A 24716-nucleotide genomic window follows, 5' to 3' on the forward strand; every position below is an offset into this window, starting at 1 on the left:
AGTCATCGTAAAGAACGAAGTCATTGTAGATCCATCTCTTCGTGCGAATAGTTTTGTGTCATCGAACCAGATCACATCCGAATCAAATTTTATAATTAAATTCCACTCTGTTGCGTGCAAATTTTCGTATGTACAATATTTGTCAATTCCGAAATAAAAAGAGTCATGAAAGAAAATTATCCCAAAATAAAAGAAATAAGTTATGTGAGATAAAATTATCTATCTTTTGCATCTTCTTTCCTCTTCCAATATTCGTGTTATGACTTTTGCATATTTCTGCAAAGAGTCGCAGCATTAGCAAAAATGTTGCCCGAAATTTTGCTTCCATGCAGTCTGCATCGACAAACTTAAAAGTAGCTTTAGGCGAGTTTCGCGTGGCTTTGGCTTTCCATCGAATCGACGAATGAATCAGTTCTAACGAAAGGTGTGTAGTATAGCGTATAGTCGCACTAGTCACACGGTCGTTTCCACTGATTTGTCACGTTCCACCAGATAAAGAATGGAAAAATACAATTGAAAAAGATTTCACCGCAAAAATGTTCGATCGAATCGGGAGAAACGATCATCGAAATTACGCTGGGAACATCGAGATTAAACAGAAGCGCGTTATTCAGCGAAGCAAGAACCGTTTCTCGTGGAGACTGTGCTTCAAAATAAAATTTCAATGATTTCTTAATAATATCGCGTTGCTCGACTTGGAAGATTATGGCATTCCTATACTAATGAGTAACCTACTTGCAAAGTTTGTTTAAACGTGCCATTCTTTTAACGAAATCAATTATGGCTACATTTCAAGCCACTCTACTTTCGTAGCTTTTAGTTAAATCCAGCTTTAACACCTTTAATTCCTCTTAAGGAAGAAAAACATTTTTGTGACCGATCGAACAGCGTTTTTCAAGGAAAAACTAAAATTCGACGGAGCTTATTATTTTAATAAGATTATTTCGATAAGCGAAGCGAACGAAAAATGTATAAAAACTAATATTTATCAAATGAGAAATATGACAATTAATAATTCTAAATTTCCGCTGTTTATTTTATATTCTCCTATGTATATTTCTTTTTCCATTTTCCAATTCTCATAGAAATCGCGTTATAGTTTCACGTCGCTTTTTATTGGGACTCTGAACGATAAAGCATCACGGAGAAGGACGCGGTTGCAAATTAACTTTCGGCCAAGGAGATCGCTCTGCGATCAAGACAGATCAAGAACGTGACGGGAAACTCTGTTCCACGAGTCTCATCGAGATGTGAAAGAGAAAGGAAAGAAGCGAGGGAGAGGAGACAGCTTATCGGAGGTTCTTCGAATTACTTTCTTCGGACAAATCGAGTTTTCCTTCTTTAATATGTCACTGTACACGAACGAACCTGACTTTATTTTTCCAAAGAAATTACAGGCAATTTGATATATTAATTTTATTTTCATCGTAATTGCATATAACAGATCAATATTATTTTACGATACGATGAAACCTTGTACCAGGAATTACAAGTTAAAAATTCAAAGGCTTCTATAAATCTAATCGTAAACTCTTCTCTCGCCAAACCAGTTTCATTTTTAACAATTTTAATTACCTGCGAGATACGTACGAAAAAAAAGGGAGACGAGTTAATCTGACGAATGTCTTCGAAATTTTTCAAATTTCTTTCAGGTTCTCGAAATCTTTTGAAAAATTCAGACAGAACTTGCTTACAATTTTCTTCGACTGTAGAGAAATTCCGCGCTTTTCGCCTAAATTTCACAAATTTCATCGCAAGCTGACCACGAGCACTCTAGTTATGCAAATTTCTATAAATAATTCTGCAACCCAGATCTACTTCTATCCCACGCAAACTCCCATTCAGGATATCAAACACGATAGAGATTTTCCCAAAATAAATCCGCTTGTAAATCAGAACCACGGTACGGTCAGTCACTTTTCATGCAGGTTCGTCTGCAGCCCGTCTAGATGTTCGAATTTGGATCACGCTCGACGATTCACGCGATCGCAATTCAAGCGCAGACGATTTCTCAATCGTCGTTTTATTTCGAAACCAACGAAATGACGTCGATCCTTCGAGCGAATCTCGAGATTTCGTAGGTTGAATGAACGTCGTGAGATACGAAACGATTTGTCTTCGTTGTTGATACGAAACGCGTCTACTTTATTGATGACTCGTTAGTGGAACGAGTTACTCTCTTCTTTATTCGTTTCTCTTATTCCCTTCTTTTTCTTTCATTACTCTCATTGGCGATGTTCATGCTTCAATGCGGATGTATCTTAAAATTCTTCGCGTTCGCTTCGAATTGTTTCAGTGAAGTATCACGGAGATTACGCGTCTGATTAATTTGATAGGGAATTATTAGATAAAATCGTTACTAAGCCTTGCAGCGATAATCACAATTGCAATTTTCTTTAGTTTCACTTTATCGATTAATATTACGTTCGATGTTATCTATAGAGCTTCTACTTATAATGGTGCAATATATATCTTTTATTTATTATTTTTTATTATATTTTGGACGCCTTCCACTGCTGATCGGTGATTAGTATCGACTCTCAGATTCTTTAACAGCCTTAGAGTATAATCATTTTTATTCTCGATAGTCTGTTAAAGAATAACTTCACTGATTTTTTTTTAACACAAGAATTTGCATTATCTCATAAATCGTTTATAAAATTTCTATTATTTGCTTGCAATATTATTCTGCCAAATTTATACGAAGTAATCGAGGAAATACTGTACGGTTCTCTTTAACATATTAGTATCTTGCGATATATGTTTCGATATATTGCAGGCAAATCCTCGAAATAGCCAGCAAACTATGCTATGCAAATCAGCCTCGCAATAGTGGCCTTCGAGCGAGAATTAGCTGCGAAACGAACCACCACGGAATTCGGCTGCAAAATACCCTTTGTGTTCCTGTTCAGTGTTTGTCGACAGTTTACATGCACACAGACTTTCCACCCCTAAATCCGCAGTTTCACGTTCATTTGCGCGATCTGCCGACTGTCGTATTTAATATTAATACCAGGACATGCGTGGCCAGTCCAGCAATTCACGCGATCGATCGCAATTAAACCATGAACCTGACACGTTGTTACCGATTCCACCGAAACCGCACCCGTTAAAAGGCTAAAGCAATTCCCCCTGATCTGGCCACATTTATTTATCGCATGATCGCGTTCCATGCGATGACTAATTTTTAATTATCAACGTCTATTCGTCTCAAGCCGAACAGCTGAATATCTCGTTGTAGGAAAGTTGGATGGTAAGATGAAACTATACGCAAAAGTTAGGAATTTCAGGGAATCCTTGAGACAGAATTTTTTCTGGCGATGACGAAGACGGAACAAAGAATGGAAAAGTAACAGACCGAGAAATAATAAATAATGTAAGGAAGCTATACGACTCGAATATCACAATGACGCGAGGAAAATTAATTAACGAGGCTAACAGAACGTAGAATTAGGAATAAAAAATGACAGATTTTAAGAAATCCTTGAAACGGGACCTCGTTTGAATAAAAACCGACGGAAGTTGTTCAATCTTCTTCATCGCTAATTCAATACACTGGTCGAGGGACGAGGTCCTCCACTTATTTCGAGCAGTACATTCAGCATGGCGTCACTGTTCAAACTGCACGTCATTATGACAGACCCTCGTCCCTTTTTTTTCCTCCGTCGGAAGAATCATCGAATACCCACGAACGTGATCCCTCGTGGAGACCGTTTATTAGGAAATATAATTCTTGCGTGCTGTCGTCTCTTCTTCGTGGCCCTTCTAATAACGAATAAAGTGTAAAAGGAACGTAGAAAAAAGTCTGATAACGAATGAGAAATCTCCAAGCGAATACTACGACGATCGATGACCTCCAACAGTTGGCATTTTCTTCTCTTACTTTCTCATCACATCTGGCCATTTTTCGTTGGTCCAATATCGAGGGCGTTTCTCAAATCGCGTGTGTGCACCTCTTTCTCCCTTTCCCCTTTCTCTCCTCTTTTTGCTGGCAATTTTTTTCCGATCGGTATCGTAATAACACTGCGTGTCTCAAACATGCTGGTCCAGGTTCCTTTTATGTCTATCCGTTCTCAGAACTTTGATCGTAGGAACGTTTCATAGCCCTGTTATATTTCCAGAGCACGAAAAATATTCTTCTTTATTCTGGGTCTTTTGTGATGGCGTTTCGGCTGACACGACGCAAAGATTGGCTTTGGCTTTCAGTATATTCGTGTAATTGGGCTTTCTGTGGAAATCGTCCGTCGAGTTTTCGTTCCTCCGCTTGTTATTTCGTACAGATCCTGCTCGCGTGCTTTTTCTATTTGTAGTTACTTTATCAGAAATTTATTATCGCGTCTTACGTTGTAAAATGCTATGTAAAGTTTATTTCAACTTTCCAATAAATATTTTATTCCATTTATGATAATCGTCGGTTCTGAATTTTCTGAAATTTTCTGAATTTTCTGAAATTTTTGGAATTTTCAGAACAAATAATTATAACCGGCGATAATTTTTCTTATAAACGAACGAAATATCGATCGTAGATCAAATGTTTGATTCGTTTTATTTCAATTCACTCGGACCCCTTCGATCATTCCCCCCATAGTTTCCATAACAATTACAGCTAGGGGTAAGAACGAGTAATCCAAGCAATTTCTCCCGAAAATACTTTATCTCCGCCAATTAATTACTCGACCAGCCTTGTAGCGATATTTCACGGGTAATTTCTATCGCCAACAGACACATACTTTTCCACGGAATCGTCGACAATAAATAATCACCGCGTTAAGTCGTTTATGACGTGGCGATAATTCTCTGGCGTCTCGATCGCGTGCCACAGACGATTTACAGTTTTATTGGAGCTAAAAATTCACTCGAAGATCGAGTTTTGATTTAAATATATTTTTATGTAAAAAAAATATTATAGCATAAGGATTGACACATTTGCATTTCAGTCGAGTTCGTCAAAACCACTTGTTTATCGTACGTTCTTTAGCCACCACCATTTTCGTATTTATCGTAAGAAACTGTTTGAATCGAGGCTCGTTTAGAACACCAGAACTTTGAAGTAGAAGTAGACATAGTACTTTGGTCAAAGTGCACTAGAAGTAGTCTATAGAAAAGTAGAATAGAATAGAATAGAATATAAAGTTCACTTACACCGATTTAAATCACGCTTACGTAACCTTGTGTCGCCATTAAAATCGCCCACAGTTAATTAGAAATCTTCAAATTTGGAAACAAGGCAAACTTTTATAAGAGCACAAAGAATTCTATAAATTGCAATTGCTACTGAAGAGAGTAAGTAGTGAGAGAAGTTAAATTTCCTGTGAAGCAAATCTTGTCGTCGTTTTATCCGAAAGAGTTTGTACAATGATTAAGAAGTTTCCGATAAAAAAGAAGAAAAAGATCTTTTCGCGCTTGTCAAGTAAAGAATCCTTTAATAAGAAAAAGCACGGATAAAGAATCTTTCGATGAATAAAAATTCCTTGATAGACGAGAAGTTCTGTAATAAATTCTAATTGGTCATTTCTAAAATAAATAATCAACGTAATCGAATTCCTCGAGATTCAAACTCGATGTTTTACCAAAAAAGAAAAAACAAAAAGAATTCGCCAAAAGAGCAAAAGAACGAACGACGATCGGAACTTTCTTAAAGACCAAGAACTTTCCAAGAAGTACAACGGTCACTCAAAATCGAACTTCCTCCTTCGATGTACTAAAATGAAGGTTCGACCACAACGAAATCATTCTTCCCAGAAATTCGACGAGGACGAGAAAGGAGTGTGTGAACCAAAGAGAAGCGAGAGAAATCTCGTATCTGTGAGATGCGTCGGTATACGTGGAACTCGCGGAAGGATCGTCGGCAAACAGGATCGCAATAATGCTACCACCGATTCTGAACAACATTAACAGCGACATACTGACGCTGTACACGAACCCCGGAAGCGGAAGAAGCGTGGCCACTCGTGCCACAAGGGGCCGTTACGCGGAGATTGGCGTCAAAAGGTAACTTTTCGCATGAAAAATCGATGTCCATGTTGAAAACGTAGCTCCAGTCACGCAGAGGAAGCCTTTTAAGTGTATTTATAGGTTAATCGAAGACGAAAGGCAATGAATATTTTAACGTTCGTTTGCATGATTTACGAAAAGCATCTTTGAGTATGGTAGAACGATTCCCTTTAGTTGATTCCTTTTAAAATAGTAGTATTTTCGTACTTTGGTCGTTAGAATTGCACGTTACCGTGTAATTTATCATCCTCTTGACGTATATTAATCGTATGGCAACAAATTTTTTGATATTTTATACTCTTCTTATTTGCTATTAATAATAGAACGATATTTAATAATTTTATGATATTAAAACTATTAATTGTTTATGAAAGTTATACATGGATAGGAGATCGTTTATAAAGTATGTTAAGACGTGATATTTGTTTTTACGAAGAATTAATGTACAAAATATTAGTTGAAAAGAAATATCTATAGAATCTATTTCGTGGATAGGTTTCTACCAAATAGTCTGTATTAAATGATTAAAGAGTTGTTTCGTTGGAAATGAAATTGTTTAAAAGAAAGTATTTATCGTTAAGAAAAACCGACTGTTATATTATATTATAGCCACGAAACCGTGTGTTAATTATTAATCGATGGCCATTGCACTCGGATCGTGCTTGTTGCAGTTGCCATTGCCGGCACCTGCGTTTATTGATCCCGCCGCCACCGACCACCATGAACCCGATGGTGAACGCGGAAATGGAAATTTTCGAGTGATGCTGCGACGCGAGTCGACCCAGTCGTTCGCGTATTTTTTCCTCGTTCTTTTCTTCTTTTCAATTTCCATAAACAGCCCATCGCGTCAATGTCCTTCTAAAAATCAAATATAGACAGTCTTGATAGAATCCGTATTTTGAATTTTACATAAAAATTCTATATTATGAAATTCGAATATCGCAAAAATTTAGAGTTCCGTAAAATTGAATTACCTCGTATAATGAAGTTTGTGGATTGTCGACTCGAAACTATATTACGCTCTACAACGATTGAATTTTGGAAATTTGCAGTAAAAACAAAAAGAGAGAAAATAGGAAATATTTCGACAGACAACCGACCGCAATTTAAAAAGTCTAAAAATTCAATTATTCGCGTTTGGAATTCGTCGATTCTATTATACCAAACTATACCACTTCAAAAAGTCACGACAAAAACGATCGAGGTTCTGAAACCGCAACGATCGAATTTAATTAATCGCAATGAGAAAATCTGTTGAAACAAACAGTCGCAATCGTCAAATGACGTTTTAAAGGAAACTAAAATAGAAAATACTCGGAAATGTTTGAGCACGTTGGTAGATTTTCAAATTTTCTCCAGCGCTTGGTGAGTCGAGATTAAAAATAAAATATTTTTCGCCTTGTGAAAAATCGATCGGTCGTGAATCATTACGGAGGTCGACGAAATGGCTCGTGTCTCGCATGTCACCGCGGAAAAATCGATTTTAATCAGCGGTTAATATGAAATATGATAGCAAAAGTGGTCGAACCGCGAGAAACCCTTCGGTTTATTCTTATGTAAGCCTCTTACCAGTAATCCTCTTGGGGTCTTTGCGAATAGAGATTCATTTATTTCCTTTTTTCGGCTGCAGGCCACTCTATGGGAGGATCCTGACCCGGTTATAATGGGGTTCCTCCCGCGGATTCCAATTACCGAGTGTTCCTCGTTGACGCCGTTAAAATAAAATTCCAGTTCGCCAGCTTCGCGTATCTCGATACGAGAAAAAAAAGATTTTACGTTTTAATGAATTATTATAGAATATCGATACTTATTTTTGGTCTTTTTTTTTAATTGAGAAATCGGAGATATTTTAAAGTAGGTTGGGACCGCTGTTTCCAAGTTTAATATCTTCCCCAAATTGATGTTTAATCTCTGTCGTACTTAATACTGACGTAGAAAGGATAGATTTTATTACGTTTTTTTAAATAATACAAATTAAAAAATTAATGAAACTACATATATCGCTGATGGACGTTATCGAGTTTTCATATATATTAGTTTGTCCGAAAAGATAAGATGATAATAGATGAACAACAATTTCTGTTTTATATTATTTTATCGAATTACGTATGATCCATTTCGTTATATTTTTATTATTACGTTCGCGCGTAATTCGATAAACTAATATAAAATAAAAAACATCATGCGTCTATCATTTCCTTATAAAACGAAAGAAACTTTTCGGACAACCTAATATTATAAACGTAGGCGTTACAAATCGAGTATCGTAACTGGAAAATTCATAAGTTCGGCCAAACGATACAGAGCTTGGAGGAGATTCGGAGACGAGGAACGATATGGCCGGGAGGTGACTAAAACCAGTAGAATTTCCGCGTAACATTGCGCTTGGTCGGAAGTGCACACAGAAGCGTTCAGAGTCCCATCGTTGCTCAATGAATCATACCATGATATACATGTGAAACTGCGAGCGTCGCACGGAAATTACACAGCGACGAGGTCGACGTTCATCGTTCCTCTGCACAGTTTGGTCATATTGTTGCTCGTTGCTCCGTTAATTGTGAGATTAATTTTTAACTGAAACGCGTAGAATTTACGCCGTACATCGAGCTATTTACTCAATATGGAAGTCTCTTCTGAAGTACTTAACATGTATAAGCTTAAAGAGATAAGAATTATCTTTGCAAAAAGTAAATGTAGAAAATAAATATCACATGCGTCTCAGTCTCATCATATTCTCGACTTTTGATGAAAATTTTCTTCTCCTACGCGACTACTCTACAGTTGACCTTTTGCCTAAAATTATTAAAAAAATTACAAATTAATCTCGAGCAAAACCTTCGAACTTGCTATCCCAACGATTCTTTCATCGCGCGAAGCTATCGAGACAATTTATCCGTCTTGATAAAACCGCTTATCTCTTTGTTATCGAACTTTGTACAAAATAACCCAAAGGATGCCAAACGGATCAACAAATAATGTAAACCTCTTAAAATTCTCAATTCAATCACCAATTATTCGTAGAACGAAATGAGTGAATTCGAAATTAACCGGAATACCAGGCAAATGCGGCAATGATCCTTTGGAGGAGGCTGTTTACGCCAAAGGAATACCGGAAGCTTATCCTGTGACCCGAGCGGAAGAGCGCGAACGCGAATAAACGCGTTTGCATCAAAGAGGTTGGACGGTAAAGCCCTGTGCACAGCGCGCGAAAAAGCGAGGAGGACCGTAAGTGGAATTTAAGCGAGACCTTTTGAGCCATTCGAGGCGTCTTTGATGCGCGAACGCGGCCTCGTTACCGTTTTTCCCGCGTTTTACGCGTCTTTCCGCTTGGAAAAAATCGGAGCCTCTTTGAGGACCGGCCGATCGTGAACGACGTTGCATTAATTAATCGAGCCACTCGAACGAAACTTGTCTCCTATGTTGCGTATCACGAGTGAGAGCCATCCCTTGCAAAGTGACTTTGAAATCTCGCGGGAAATCTAAATTGACAAGTCGAAACTTGGCCTCGACCCCTGTCATTTAAAAGTGGGTCTTCGAATCTTGTCTGAACACGACACCACTTCATGTATTTTGTACCATTTACCGTGTAATTTATTTGAACAAATTATTTCTTCAGCTTTTATATTGCTCGAGATTAATCTGTCATTTTTTTAACAGTTTTAGGCAAAGGGTCGATGAATAGAATAGTCGGATAGAATAATCGCGTAGGAGAAGGACATTATTCTGTAATAGTATGCGATCAAATCGTAATTATTCCTGGGTTTCGTGCAAAAATTTTTGAATTCAGCACCCGTTTTTAAAAAGTAGTATATCTTTGCACATGACAGGTCACTTTTTTATCTAAATCATATAAAAAATACGCTTTTTAAACTGCTAAGTGGTAAAAAGAATTTTAACTGCTAAGAATTGGCAAATCGATTATTCCCGTGTCATTTCCAACTATAAATGAAAGTCTTCCATAATAAATAATCGCGAGTGTGTATTTTTAATTTGCACTCAATATTTTGCCAGCACGTATACGACGCTTAATTTTATTTTATCTACGATAAACGTTCGTTGCTACCTCTTTTCCCACGTCGCGGCGTCGTAAAAAATAATAGAAACATCCTCGATGACCCCAATCGATTAGAATACCAAAGCGGACAAACGTCGAAATTCAATGGACTCGTGGGACACACGTGCATCAACGATTCGTCGTTTCCGACACAATCTCGCACGGTACACGTTAACAATAAACAATGGTCGGCTGATCGAGGGGTTGCATTAACACCACTCGCAACCCTATCGAATCGGAGGGGGTCGAAACGACGTGCACTCGTCCTAATGCGGTCCTCGAGGTGCAGGACGTGTGAACTCGTGAGTGCACGCGCACGTGTACGCGTTTTAGTAGGAAGGAACTGTGAAAACGACAGAAACCTGGGGTTAATGCAGGGTCGTTGGCGATTTTTCAGATATTTCGTTTGAAAAATTAGGTGCTAGGCTTCGAATAATATAAAGACGAATTAGGTTTGTATTATGGGGAACGAGGATACGAATAATAAGGCAATTTCTATATCAGAGATTTTTAATACATTTAAAAGGAATTAATTGCAGGTTCGTTTTAAAAATCATTTTCCATCATCTTGTGACTTTAATGTATCCCTCTTATTATTTGTAAGATACGCTACAAAAATTAGTAACACAAACAATTTTGTCCAGACTGACTTGGACAAATGTTTGAAAATATTTTTTAAAATGCCACATTTCGTTCGAATTGTAAAAAAAATTTTATACTTTACACGATTCTAAGACGTCGTAACGAGAAATTTATGTGTCTACGATTATCGATCGAATTTTTGGCTACTTCCTATAGCGGGCAAGGAACCAGCGGGATTTCTAACAAGCGTTTCGGGACGGAAAGTTCGACCTCATCGGGCGGGTAAATCGAAGAAACCACGCGAAACACGATACAGCACTTTCAGTCTAAAGTTACGAGGCACGAGAGCGGAAGGATCGTTTAATTCAACGTTGACGATATCGCCTGCGCTTTCCCTTTCGTTTTCCCATCGCTGATCGCTGAGAAATCGTGACATGGGAAAAGCTCGAGGAACAATCGCGAGACCCGCAGTCTTAGAAACGTCACTCAGAGAAGTTTCCACTTAAATGACCTGTTTGTGGTATTTCTTTAAGAAATATCGATCTTTAAATGGTATCTGAGGATTATGTATGATCGTAATAATTGGATAGCTGTGAGACGATTAGAAATTATCATAATTGAATTTTAGATTGTTTGATTTTATTTTGTACTCTGTGATTTGCGCGACAGAAGCCATTATTTTGTAAAAGTATTACCGAGGAAGTTTCTGTGTAAGACGATCGAGTATAAAGTGGCGCTGCGTAAGATTTTTCAGCGATGAAAACTGATCGATTTGATTAAGTTAATCGAGGAACCTGACTACCATTAGACCATGCAAACTCGTTTGCTACGGGAAACGAGTTGTTAAGTCATTCGACGAGGGATAATAATTATCTGCTGGAAATGGGATTATCACTGGAAACTGGTTACAGATGAGAGATCACATGATTTGTATATATCGATATAAACGCGATATGGATATATATCGCGTTTTCTCGTTGTGCTCGTACTCGATATAATTCCCCACAACGTGTCTACGATATAGTATGAAATCATCGCAAACTTATATCATAGACATAAAAGAGAAATTTTGCGCGATATTTCAAATATAATTTTATTCGTCAAAACTTACCCTCAACCCTATCTAATCTAATCCAAAATTCAAATATAATTTTATTCGTCGAAACTTACCCTTAATCCTATCCAAAATCTATCGAATTTTGTCCTTCGCAAAAAGTTCACAAAAATCCACGAAACTTCTATGTAGTTCATAAAAACCTACTAGAAATGTCTTCGATTCATAAAAAACGCTTCCATGTGTAGCTACAAAGACTATGAATTTACGCAATCTTACGATCTCGCCATAAACTCGTAAAGGCCCCTTGAAATCATCACGAAACAAACACGCTTCCGTCCCCGATTTCTCAATCAACAAGAACATCTTCCTAGCCGGAAGGACAATCACATCTACTCGCCCCACGCTCTCCATTCTCCAAAGGAACGACATCCGTTTCCACGAGCATCCGTTTCTCTCGCAGTCCTCTGCCAAGAGACAAGGCATATAGTATCTCCGTTTTCGCGATGAATATCGGCTGCAACCAGAGTTCCTTTGAATCCACGGTCTTCCATGAATCCAACTAGGAGGACTGGCCATAATGGTTGCCTTTGATAACGGGTCAAGTACAAAGCGACGTTTGCAGGCCGAGCAGTCGGTTCGATCGCTTAATTTCGACGGAATCCCGATCGGTCTACGGCGATCCCGACCTTAGGTGAACAAAGAAACGACTGGAATGACCGGAGGCTCGATCAAGACCGGTTGTTTGTTGCGCTTTTGGCGTTGTATCCGTGGGACGTGTCGCCACACGGACAGATATCGTAGCCTGGATGAGGGTAACAGTAATTAGAATTGCTTTTTATTGGCTAAAACGATTACAGTTTTTTTTTCAAATCGTTTATTTTGCCAAGATTTGTTTTTTTTATACATTTTTGAAATTCACAATAAACAATGAATTTGAGTAAAATGTGTTAGGCAAAAGTACCGATACGCGACGGTACAACATAGCCATACTATATTATGTGTCGTGGTTTTACGGTTTTTGTGTTTATTTTTGTTTTTTGGATCTGAGCCGCAGGGGAGCGGAGCTTTTGTGTATTCTTGTTTGTGTTGTATTTTTGTCCTGAAACTTGGCCGCAAAACAGGACTCTTCGGAAAACGATTACAGTTTTAAGGTAGAAGTGACGAGGTGCGCTCTTTTGGGGGAATTTGGCTAATTGAGGGTTACGATGATGGAGTTTGTGAGTTTGGACTATGGTTGAGATGTTTTGGATGAAACTGATGAGTTTGTATAAGGAATTTCAAGTATGAATATCGATTTCATACTTATTCTGCGATGAATAATAATAATAATAATCGTAATTGCAATGCGCAGAAATAATTGATAAAAATGTGAACTCATAGAAAGTCTCAGTTATCTTTCTCAGATACAATCAACCCAATATAGTTAACCATTCAACAGGCTTGATTGTAATTTAAAAATTATAGAACGATGGCAAAACAAAAGGCTAAGAGAGCCATCGAGAGTGCAGATTGGCGTGTGGCCAAATCAAGAGAAAAACGGCATTCTCACGATAATGGAAGAAATCTCTCAATATGACAAAAGACGTCAATCATTCCAACGGAGTCGCAGCTAATCTCCTGGACATCTTCGTGAAACTATAAAGAAAACACTAGAAAGATACTTTTTCAATGTCCAGCCACCCTTCGGATTTAGCGGAGAATGTCAGTAAATGACACTGTGATACATCACTTGATGTATATTCATTTTCAAGACACATAAGCCGTCGTAGCCAATGGTTGAATATCATTATTTCATGGAACGTACACAAGCAGCCGATAAATAAGTAAAGAAAAGGGACGAAAGCGGGGAATTTTTTATCGTTCTTCCTCTGATCAAGAATTTGTCCTCGTACAGACTAAAGATACGATGGCAGGCAGGAAACGGAGGGCGTAGCGTAAATTTCCGCAGACCCTCGTGTGGATTCTTGGTGGAATGTTTTGCACAGAAGCCCAATATGCGCGGTGCCACGTCGAACGAACGGAAAAGGGCAAACGGTTCGCCTTTGATCACCGACCATTCCGAACTCCCGCAATTATGTACCCTCTAATTACTATATTTGGCCAGCGCGTTTCAGCCGACCAATTTCCAGAATGGAACGTATCCTTCGTCGAATCGCTCTTTCCATCAGCCTGTTTCGGTTTGACAAACGATCTGTCGAATATACGCACCGAGAGAAACACGGTTTCGATTTCCCTTGTAATTCGAATTTTTTGTTTTTGTTCTCTCTCTCTCTGTCTCTCTTGCTCTCTCTTTGTCTGTCTTTGTCTCCTCTTCTCTCTTGTTTGCAACTATTGTTCAAGTTGAATATTTTTGCAGCCCTTCTTTTCTTTCCCTTTCTCTCCTTTTTTTTTCTCCCTCGTCGAGTAAATTTCGATGAAATCAATTGTTGCGGTGATCTAAATTTCGATATAAGAAAGGAGATAAATTTGTCGAGGGAATAAAAATGTCAAGCATTCGGTCGGATAGAGACTCCTTTCTCGGACGACCAAGATTAGAGCTGACAGGCGCATCCCACGGTAGGAATCATGAATTTTGAAAAAGATTAAGCTTCTATCCCCTTAATCCCCGTTAACGTACAGTCACCGGGACGACGGGAAAAAGACGAGCTCTAATGATATTTTTCACCCTCGAGAAGAATCTTCTTTTTGGATAGCTCGGGGAAATAACGAAGATGGAGCGAAAAATGAGACAGTAATACAGTATAAATGAGTGCAAGAAAAATTTACTGAACAAACAAATTTATCTTCATGAAGATACTCGTTCACAAATACTCTTTTAAACTATAGCAACGCTATACTGAACGTCGTCCATAAATTTTTATACTTTTGAATTTAATTACTTGTATTCTCTATTTAATTATACCCCACTCTCATTTTTATACGAAAAATACCAGATATATGAAAATAATAACTACACAAGTCCCATCGATGTCACGCTGTGTAATATTAATTAAATCAACGTGATATTAATTATGATATTAGGTTGCCCGAAAAGTTTCTTTCGTTTCATATGATGATAATAGACGAACAACAATTTCTGTTTTATATTATTTTATTGAATTACGTATGATGCATTTCGTTCTATTTCTATTATTATGTTCGTGCATAATTCAATAAACTAATATAAAAGAAAAAAGCATTGTGCGTCTATTATTTCCTTAGAAAACGAACAACCTAATATGAACAATATATTACGATTGAAAATTTGGCAAAGGAAAGTAGTAATAATATTTCTAAATATCCTCTAGAACAATTGATCTATTTACGCTTTATTGTCGAATAACCTGAATGTACTTAATCGATGCTCCATGTTGTTACAATTACTCTACAGCTAATAATCGTGTTTCGAAATATTTTCCATTACAATTTCTCTATTTATATCTATTTATCAAGCGCCCTAAATAAAGAGTTCCCCTTGTACTATCAACAGTAGAAGATATCGAAGAGGAACGCCTTGAACCATACGACTTTCCGGTCCCAAAGAGGACAATATAACGGGTGACGTCGGTGAGACAGCCGAAACAGAGCGTGGAGGTACACTTAGCGAGTAAAGTGTCGCGTGTTACATACAGTAACTCAAGATCACTTTGCTGCTCCCACTCGTGTAATCCAAGAGCCTTCTTCGGCTTCGGTTTCCATGAGAAATTGGATAGGCCGGTGTACGGCAGTCGCACTTTACCTTCCTTCGACTCACCTTTTTCCTTCTTTCTTTCCATCTCTCTCTTTTTCTTCTCAGTTTCCTCTTCTTCTTCCTGATCTACCTGTGTATGTATATTGACGGTTAGCTGACCGCTTAACAAGCGTCAGACGCTCGTGTGTGTCGTCAAATTATTATTAAATCATAAAAGATATAACTAAAGCACGAAGCTGGCACCCCGCTGGGGGTAGCCACCCACATGCTATATTTATTTTATTTTATTTTTTTATTTACCAATGAGATATAACACTTTACCAAATGTCCTTCAGGACAAATTGTAAAAACCAAAATAAAATAAAAAAAAAATTATTATTAACGCGATATTAGAGAGAATTTAATATAGCAAAGGTTATCAGTAGGTTTTATGAACGTGCGAGAAGGTGTAAGCTTCTGGCTGTCAAGTTTCGCATCAAATCTTGCGAATTTTTGAGAGCAGAGATCGCTGAAGTTTAAGTAGCATAGGTTGACTGTTCGAACTTAGTTCAGAGTAGCCTACTCGCCACTTATTTCGATATTCTTCCATCTTAGTTTCTGGTCATCTTATGTACGATATGCTTTGAAAGCGACACAATGCGAAAACATTCTCAACCTTCTGTATGGTGCGAAAATGAAAAGTCTGAAAATCCTATATTTTTACGATATATAAATATCTACATACGTACGTTTCACTCGATATCGTGATATAATAAAGATAGAGGAGCCAAAATGACAACTGTAGATTCAGACACTCTCAAGTACTGACAGATGAATGAAATTTACATTTCGATTTACCAATTTAATATTTACGGATACGTAGAAATATATAAAACAGAATTTCATCGCAAAACCAAGATAAACACACTTTTGCGCTATATTCTGAAGATAATTTCCCAGAGAAAGGTATTCGAAAAGTACTGGGACTATACATAATAAACTAGAACTATGGTCTAGAATCTTTTTTCCTTGCAGTGGACCATTCCTTCTCGCTAAACATTAAGAATTCCCTCTAAAACATAACGTCTTCGATGGTTCCCCCGGCATCGAGGCGAGCAACGGCCACGTTCTATGAAGTAACGACCAGGAAGCGTGCTATTAGTCTTAATGCAGCAGAGTGCTTTCCTCGAAGAGCTTTGTTTCTTCCTAACACGATGGATCTTGACGGGCTCGTAACTCGAAAGTAAAGAGACAAGTTTGCTTGCGTCGAAAGCGGGCAGGGAATTTTTGACCGATCCATCACCATTTCCGGGTTACATGTCGCGTTGTCTCGTTCCATCGAGGACCCTACCGATCGCGCGATTACTTCACGGTCCAATTTTTCCCGTTTTGCGTGAGACAACACCATTATTTCAAGCAGCATCGACCTGATTCCCATTGGAATCATCGTTTGTGCTTTCTATGCATGACGAAACGTCATTTTCACTATCTAGTATGCAATAATGAATAGGCGTACGAGATAGTTAATTACATTAGCTTTGTTGCTCCCACCTATTAAATATTTTCTTGAAGAATAATCCAACTTTGAAGAAAAATTTTCTTTTAAATTGTCTTTGACAGCCAAAAGAGCAAGAGAAAATTCGCAACTTGCTTTATTCGATCGAATATTTTTTCAAATAACGAAAGAAAGAAAAAATTAGAAATTAATTAGACAGAAACAATAAATTGCCGAGAAGAAAACGATTTCTCAAAATCGGTGTTCATCTAAAAAGACAACATAAAACTCCCAGTCCCAATATTCCTCCAAAAAACAAGCACTGTATTTCTTCCTTTAAGTCATTTCATGCGCAAAATTGTAGCGCACAGTTGCACGGTTCATCGAATATTCGCGATTTACCGGAAAATTTCACGAATAAGCCAACACAGCGAGGGAAACACGATTTCTTCGACCCATTCTTGGGATTGGATCGAACACGATCGCGTTTTGCTCCTTACGACGTAAATTAATCCCTTTCGTGAACGGGCTTCCGCCAATATCCGGATGGAACACGCCGCTTCCGGTCGATTTAATCTCCACCGATGAGCCACGCGATTCTTAGAGTGCCGACAACTCGGTTAAGAAGTTGGATTAATAGAAACTTTTCGTCGTAAAATGTGAGCCAGGCGGAAAAGTTAGAGAAGTTAGTCTGGTATCGATTATGGAAGTTCTCGTGTTTTTGTGGATATCTTTTTAGATCGGAGAAAGAACATATCTTGCGTTATTATTTGTAAAGGATAATTTGTTAGAATCGTTTATGGGGAAGAGGTTGAGTCGTGTATGGGAACGTATAATTTGGTTCATGACTTGATATTGCAATTTAATTAAATTGTTTGAAGAAAATATTTGTTTTGTGACAGTATATGCGTAAATGTATTCCTAAGACATATTAGAGATTTAAAATTCAAAAATGATATTATCACAATCATGTTGCTACCTACGACGTTACTCGCAATAAATTTCTTATAGTTGTGCTAATTTTCGTGTAGAATCAGCTCGTGAAATTATAGGAGAAAGTACAGCGAACGTAAATAAAAAGTGAGCGAAGCTGTACAAGTTACATTTGAAATTATACGCCGTAGCTGAAATCCTAGCGTGAATTGGCACTAATTAAATCTTAATTAAATTCCGAATTGAAACGTATAATGTCCAAAGAATCCTTAAAAAAAAAACAATCCGGGAGAAAATGCATTAAATAGAAATTAAAATTCGAACCATACAATTCATTCTGAAAAAATGAATTTCTCTGGCAAATTAAAATTCTCCGGTGTTAACTCTATAACGAACGAAAAGTAAGAACGAACGACGACGATGTTTTATTTTACATAAAGAAAATTTGCACGATAATTATTATTCCGCGAAATATAAAAGAAAGTCGAAAGATTCAATTGAGCGTGGTTGATTTCTTGTAACGAAATCGCATCTAATTGCCCCAAATAATTAGCGTAACAGTTATAGAACTTTCCATTGACAGCGGTGCGTCGAGAAAAAGTAAGAAACGTTCGTTTTAAACGATGCTGAGTCACGAGAAACGGTTTCATGCTCAGCGTGAGAGGAAAAGAGAATTAGAAAAGAGTTGTCGATCACGATGATCGTTGACCGGAAAAATATGTGCACGCCGTCTATCGTATTTTCTCTCCGTGAGAAAAAAAGAAGAACGTCTTTTATGCATCATAGGATGCGCGTTCGAAGCCATCGAATCAGCTGATTTTGTCTTTTTCTTTTTTTTTTCTAACCTTCATTCAAGAGAAGCAAAAGCTACGAAACAACCAGGAGTGTTCAACCAGGAGAGGATTCGCGCAAGAAAATTATCGATCATAAACTTTACTACCGAAAAAGGTTTCGAAAGTGTAAATGAAATTCGCGAAAATTTTATTCAAAAATATTAAAATTGATTTTTGATTCAAAAAATTCCATCGAAAATTTATATTTTTCGTACGGGAATTCTATCTTTTGTAAGATTTGACTTAGTTCAATATTAGTTTAATATTGCGTTCGAAAATCCTATTTTAAAATTTAGCATAAAAATTTAAAGCATTCTATCCAAAGGGTCTGTTAAAAAATTCAGCTTGAAAATCGTCACACTTCGTTTGACAATCTTATTTAAATATTAACTGTTTTAAAATTTGCCTCAAAAATTCGATTTACATGTCAATATAAAAGATAATTCTTCTTAATTGTTTCGTTCTGCTAATTAATAGGATTTATTGTATTAAAATTCCATTCTATTAAAATTATTTCGCGATTTTTATGAACTGAGAAGAAACCACTCTAATTTGTTAGAAAGCTTACGTCTATTCTTGTTAATGAAACTTTCCTCGTTTACACGATGTGAAGGATGCAAGAGGTGGAAGAAAAGAGGAAGCGAAGGTTCTTTTAAAGGCTGAGAATTTCTTTAAACTTCGCACAGAAAGCGTCTTCCGAAAAGACCTTAGAGAAGCGTCGCGATGCTTGCGAAAGAATGCAATCTCCATTTTACATTTTAACCCTTCTCTAATTAATGAAATTAGTACTCTCCTGAGAAGAAATGAGTTTTCCTCTCTGTTTCGTGCTGCTTCTTTCTCTCGAAGATAGCGCTAAATGAACGAGAGTGTTTCCTCAAAAAGATCGCTTTTCCTTGAAGTGTAAATTTATACGGATTTTTTTGTCAGAAACAGGTGGAAACAATTCAACGTAATTGACAAGAGATTGCAAAAACGCTTGAAACAACATGAAAGAAATCTTGAAAACGGTAATAATTTTCTTTGGAACGACTAGCAAATGTAACTGGGATTTTCTTCGCGATTAATTAAAGTGTATGTACCTGGTACGTTTAATTTATCGCAACGATAAGACTAAAAAAGGAGATGCTTTCTGCTGACTGCCTAAGAATTTCTGAACCGCCCCCATTGGCGACGATTCAAGGTTTTGCAGGAATACCAGGCCCGATTGGCCCGAGTTCAATAGCAGCCGGTGAATTGAATTAGAGTTCGGAATCGAAATAACATACCATTTAAAACGCATTCCCTATCTTCCCCACCTTATACTAATTTTACATAAAATTAGAATGCCTCGAATAGTTCACTCTTTAAATGAAATTTCCAACTTTATAAAATTTTCTGGCCTCCTATCTCATTTTTTTTTTCTTCTTTTTATGGTAACCAAATAATGGTAACCAAAATAGGAAGGAGTAGATGGCAACCCAAGCCTATTTCAGAGCTGCGAAAATCTGAATTTAATAAATACGTACATACGTACGCTTTTTATTCTTTTTACGGTGACCAAATAATGGTAACCAAAATAGGAAGGAATAGATGGTAACCCAAGCCTATTTCAGAGCTGAAATAATCTGAATTTGATAAATATGTACATACGTACGCTTTTTATTCTTTTTACGGTAACCAAATAATGGTAACCAAAAGAGGAAGGAGTAGATGATAACCCAAACCTATTTCAGAGCTGCAAAAATCTGAATTTAATAAATATGTACATACGTACACTTTTTATTTTTTTTACAGTGACCAAATAATGGTAACCAAAAAAGGAAGGAGTAGATGGTAACCCAAGCCTATTTCAGAGCCGCGAAAATCTGAATTTAATAAATATGTACATACGTACGCTTTTTATTCTTTTTACGGTGACCAAATAATGGTAACCAAAAGAGGAAGGAATAGATGGTAACCCAAGCCTATTTCAGAGCTGAAATAATCTGAATTTGATAAATATGTACATACGTACACTTTTTAATCTTTTTACGGTGACCAAATAATGGTAACCAAAAGAGGAAGGAATAGATGGTAACCCAAGTCTATTTCAGAGGTGCAAAAATCTGAATTTGATAAATATGTACATACATACACTTTTTATTCTTTTTACGATGACCAAATAATGGTAACTAAAATAGGAAGGAGTAGATGGTAACCCAAGCCTATTTCAGAGCTGCGAAAATCTGAATTTAATAAATACGTACACCCGTACGCTTTGTCGATCACGACAGCAACAACCCACTTCCATAAATAGCAATCCCCAACCCTCGAAACTCGTAACAATTAGCCGCCCTTTCTGTTAACTGCAACGAACTTAACATCTCGAGGCAGGAAGACTGGTCGAAAACACGAGGGCCATATCGCTTGAAAGAACGAAGAGTCGTTCGTTGGTCGCGTTCCTTTGAGCGACCAGCTCCGCCACTCGAGAATCCTCGCCTTTGAGACGCGTTCCTCGAGATGGAAGCTTCGTCCCTTGAACTTCTCCAGACGCAAGAACGCATCCGCCGTTGCAAGCACGATGCACAGGGTCGCTCGTTAATACGTAAAAATCCCCCTTTTACCCTTACGAGGCCGTTGCTGGACCACGTGTTGAGAACCTCCCCAGTCGTCATGGCAACCCCCGTCCGATCCCGCAGACGACGAACACGTTCCTGGTGCCCGAATCAGGAACGTAACTTCCGCGTCGTTGGCCCTTTGTTATTTTCAGATCGACTGTTATAGTAACTGGTACAAGTCTTTATATGTAAGGGTTCTGACATTTGGTAAGAAAGGGAAATGTGCTTTTGCTTCGAAGAATTATTTGTTTGGCTTCGTTTTTTAGTTTCCAGTCGATGATAAATCATCGTTATAGACATTATCGTGGGTTTGTTTGGGATCAGGCTTGGATGCTGAGTGATAGAAGGGAATTTCAGAAATTGTTTATGTCTCTCGCATGATAGTCTTTGCAGACTCGTTGGAAACTACCAAATGATCTAAAAACTGGCAAGTTAAATATTCTACCGCATGAATGTTTCATGTGTTTCACGGGTATCTAAAAATAGTCGGAGCTGATTTGCCAATTAAATCACGCGAATGGAAAACCTCGGGTACTTCCGTATATGTTGACCGACCGGCTTTTTCGGCGCATGTTTCCTGTCTAATTAAATCGATACACCTGTGTCTGTATTTCGGAAGCAGGAACGTGGCGGCGCGTGCGACTGAAAACTCTTCGAGCAGTCAATTAATCCACGGCGTAAAATTAATCAATGACGTCCGGCAGATATCGCTGCGGCGGAAAAATCGATACGTCGCGTCGCGACGTAACAAATCGTCTCTTGATGCTCGTCGAAAGAAAAATAAAATATAGAACGGGCGAACGTCAACGCCGTTTCCTCGACGATGATTTATGCCCCGGAAGACCAGCTTTTAATTGCCGAACCATGGACAGATGGTGACTGGATTTCACGGATCAGCGAATGATGAATGAATTTTTGAAACAGGCTGACAATTAGACTAAGTACAAAAAGGAGGTCTGTTTGTCGTACTAATTAACCCTAAAAGGTTAGAAGGCTGCGCTGTGGAGATATTACTGTTAAATTATTATATTTCAATTCGTTTATCGTGGGAACATTGCGTGCACGTTTATGCAAATTCGCGCGTTTACGAGTATAACGAAGTAAGCAAGAACTTGTAGCCCATTAAATTTCAATTTTGAGATAAATATTTTATCTGCAATGCTTTATGTGTTTCTGTATATTATACAAATTTGACACGTTTTTACAAACTTAAATATCCTTGTAATTAAATAATTACAATTAACAGAATGTACGTAATATGCAAAAATATGCAAAATACCCAAAGTTCTTTTTATAATATTCGAAGGGATGTAATCTATAAAATTGCACGAGGAATCGTAATAGCAAAATTTTAGTTGTATGAATATCTTTGTTCGTCGCCATGCATAATTAGTATCCGTTTGCGGTTCGATAATTATCGATCGTTAAGTATTAATAGAGACATGTCAAATGCAGTTGTCGAACGATCGACGTAGTCCAGAGAATTATCGATGTAATTAATATCTTCGAAGAAAATGGTTCATTTAATCTGATAATTTTAAGGAAGTATCGCAGTTCCGCTTGATCTGTTACAAACGCTACGTGAAGAATTCTGAACTTTAGAATCATCTTGTATAATTGAGATCGCTAGAAACGATTGGAACTTCGAACCTGTATCAATACCAAGAGCGAGCAATTATCGTGCACCAGTAATCATCTCGAGCTCGTTTCATTTCATTAAATCGAACTCTCCCTGACCATTTATTTCTTCTATGAGCACTTGAAGCGTTCTACGATCATAGAGGATCTACATCGATAAAGTCGTCATTTGTTGGTTCAAATTTGCTGTATCATCGGTTACAATTGCTATCGCGTTTCGGATAGTTATAGCATGCAAGTGATAAACGACGTGGCTGCCAAAAACATGAAAAGCTGCTTCTTTAGCGGAGGATATAAATCTCATTGATAAAGTACGAGTGCTATAATCATTTATTTTACTCCCGAAGACCGTCGCCAGAGAATTGAAACGCTAAATCTCAATTTCGTTATGATCGGAGAAAGTAAAAGTGCAATCGGCTTAATTAGCCACAGCTTGATTAATACCACGCTATAAATTACAATTGTTTATTAACAAAGTCTCCGACAGGAGTCGTCGAAGTTTCTAAAAATCAGGACACCCGTGCATAATACAAAAACAAACAAAATAGCACAAGTAGATGTAAAAATTCACAAACATACCGATTGAAAATCATAGTGTTTGTTTGAAAAATTCATTATATTTTGTTTATTTGTTATTATAGTTTGTTTGAAAAATTCATTATATTTTTGTCAACTTGTTGTAACTTAATGTAACTTAATATTAATCGATGATCGAAACTAAGGGAACGATTGAAAGAATCGCAGCAATTGAAAGAATCTTAACTCGGATCGCTACGATTCTCAACTCGAAGCCATGCGGGAAATCTTCACCTCTGACACTTGCGCCACTTGCGCCATTTGCTACTTTGACTCCCCGATTCGTATCCGATGCCGTTGTCAAGCGTTTGTCCTCCTCTAGATCGATCGAAACGCAACGAAAATTTCTCCGGCTCCCTCACAGAGATCCGTATACGGTTCCGAGAGCGATGTTGGAGCACGAACGCGATAGTTTGGGGCAGACAAGGTCCGAGACAAGCCGTCTAGCTGTCAAACGCAGAGGACAATAGAGCGCCGGACGTGTAGGGGGTGTTAGTCGGCGACTTTGCATACGTCAACGCCCCTTCATTCGATATTCAGCTCGGGAATTGCGACAAAGTTTGCTCGAAATAATACCGTTTGTGAAGCGTACCGCTCGCGGTTAAATGGTTCAGGTAACTCTGCCGATTATTCCCTCGTGAAAAAGTCTACTGGTATTAGGAATTGTAACGTGAGAAAATTGTTTGAAATAAATTTGAAAAAGTCATGGAAACGAACTGAAAGCTCCATCCACCGATACATCGAATTATAACGAACGTCGTATCAACGTAGATGTCCTCGAATTCCTATAAAAGATTTCTGCTTTCCATTGGCAACTACGGCCAAGCATCTGCGCTCAAAGCTACTAATGGTAAAGCCCTGGTACTCGAAGCTTCCCAGGAACTGTGTAAATACTGCAGAACGCATAAAAACTTGCGTCGTTAATCTAACGCCTAGCGTTTCCGCGTAACGCGCCACTTACTCTCTAGATTCTGACGCGTGGTGACTACTACGTGGCGTAATTAGCTTGCGATACGCAACGCGATACGTCGTTCCCATTCGCCGGAGAACGCATACACACACTGGTTTCTTTGTTCGAGACAGCTGACCTCGACTCACGAAGCAGGTGATAAACAAATTGATGAAACTGTAAGCAGAGAGAAGAAAAGAATACGAGACGGGCGAGAAAAACTTAGAAACGTTGAAAAAGAGCGTAGCAAGAGAATCGAAAGGGTTGTGGGAGGATAAGGGTTGGACGTGGCCGTAAGATAGGTCATTAGGGGACTTTTCGGACTCTAATGAGATCATTAATTAAGAGTCGGAGCACCGTCGGTACCGGTGGGCTTCGAA

General features: G+C 38.0%; 1 protein-coding gene across 10 annotated transcripts in view; it reads left to right on the plus strand.

Annotated features, from left to right (window-relative positions):
• Positions 1 to 24716, plus strand: part of LOC132906526 (protein sprint) — a 163248-nt gene that overhangs the window by 100878 nt on the left and 37654 nt on the right. For 3 of the 10 annotated variants that reach the window (XM_060958794.1, XM_060958796.1, XM_060958795.1), the window contains exon 2: positions 5743 to 5991. The exons of the other annotated variants lie outside the window; for them this stretch is intronic. In XM_060958794.1, coding sequence (XP_060814777.1) covers positions 5867 to 5991 — 125 coding nt within the window. In that variant the 5' untranslated portion in view covers positions 5743 to 5866. The remainder of the gene's footprint in view (positions 1 to 5742; positions 5992 to 24716) is intronic. 10 annotated transcript variants of the gene reach the window in all.

The sequence above is a fragment of the Bombus pascuorum genome, chromosome 4 (assembly GCF_905332965.1).
Source record: "Bombus pascuorum chromosome 4, iyBomPasc1.1, whole genome shotgun sequence".
Lineage (NCBI taxonomy): Eukaryota > Metazoa > Arthropoda > Insecta > Hymenoptera > Apidae > Bombus > Bombus pascuorum.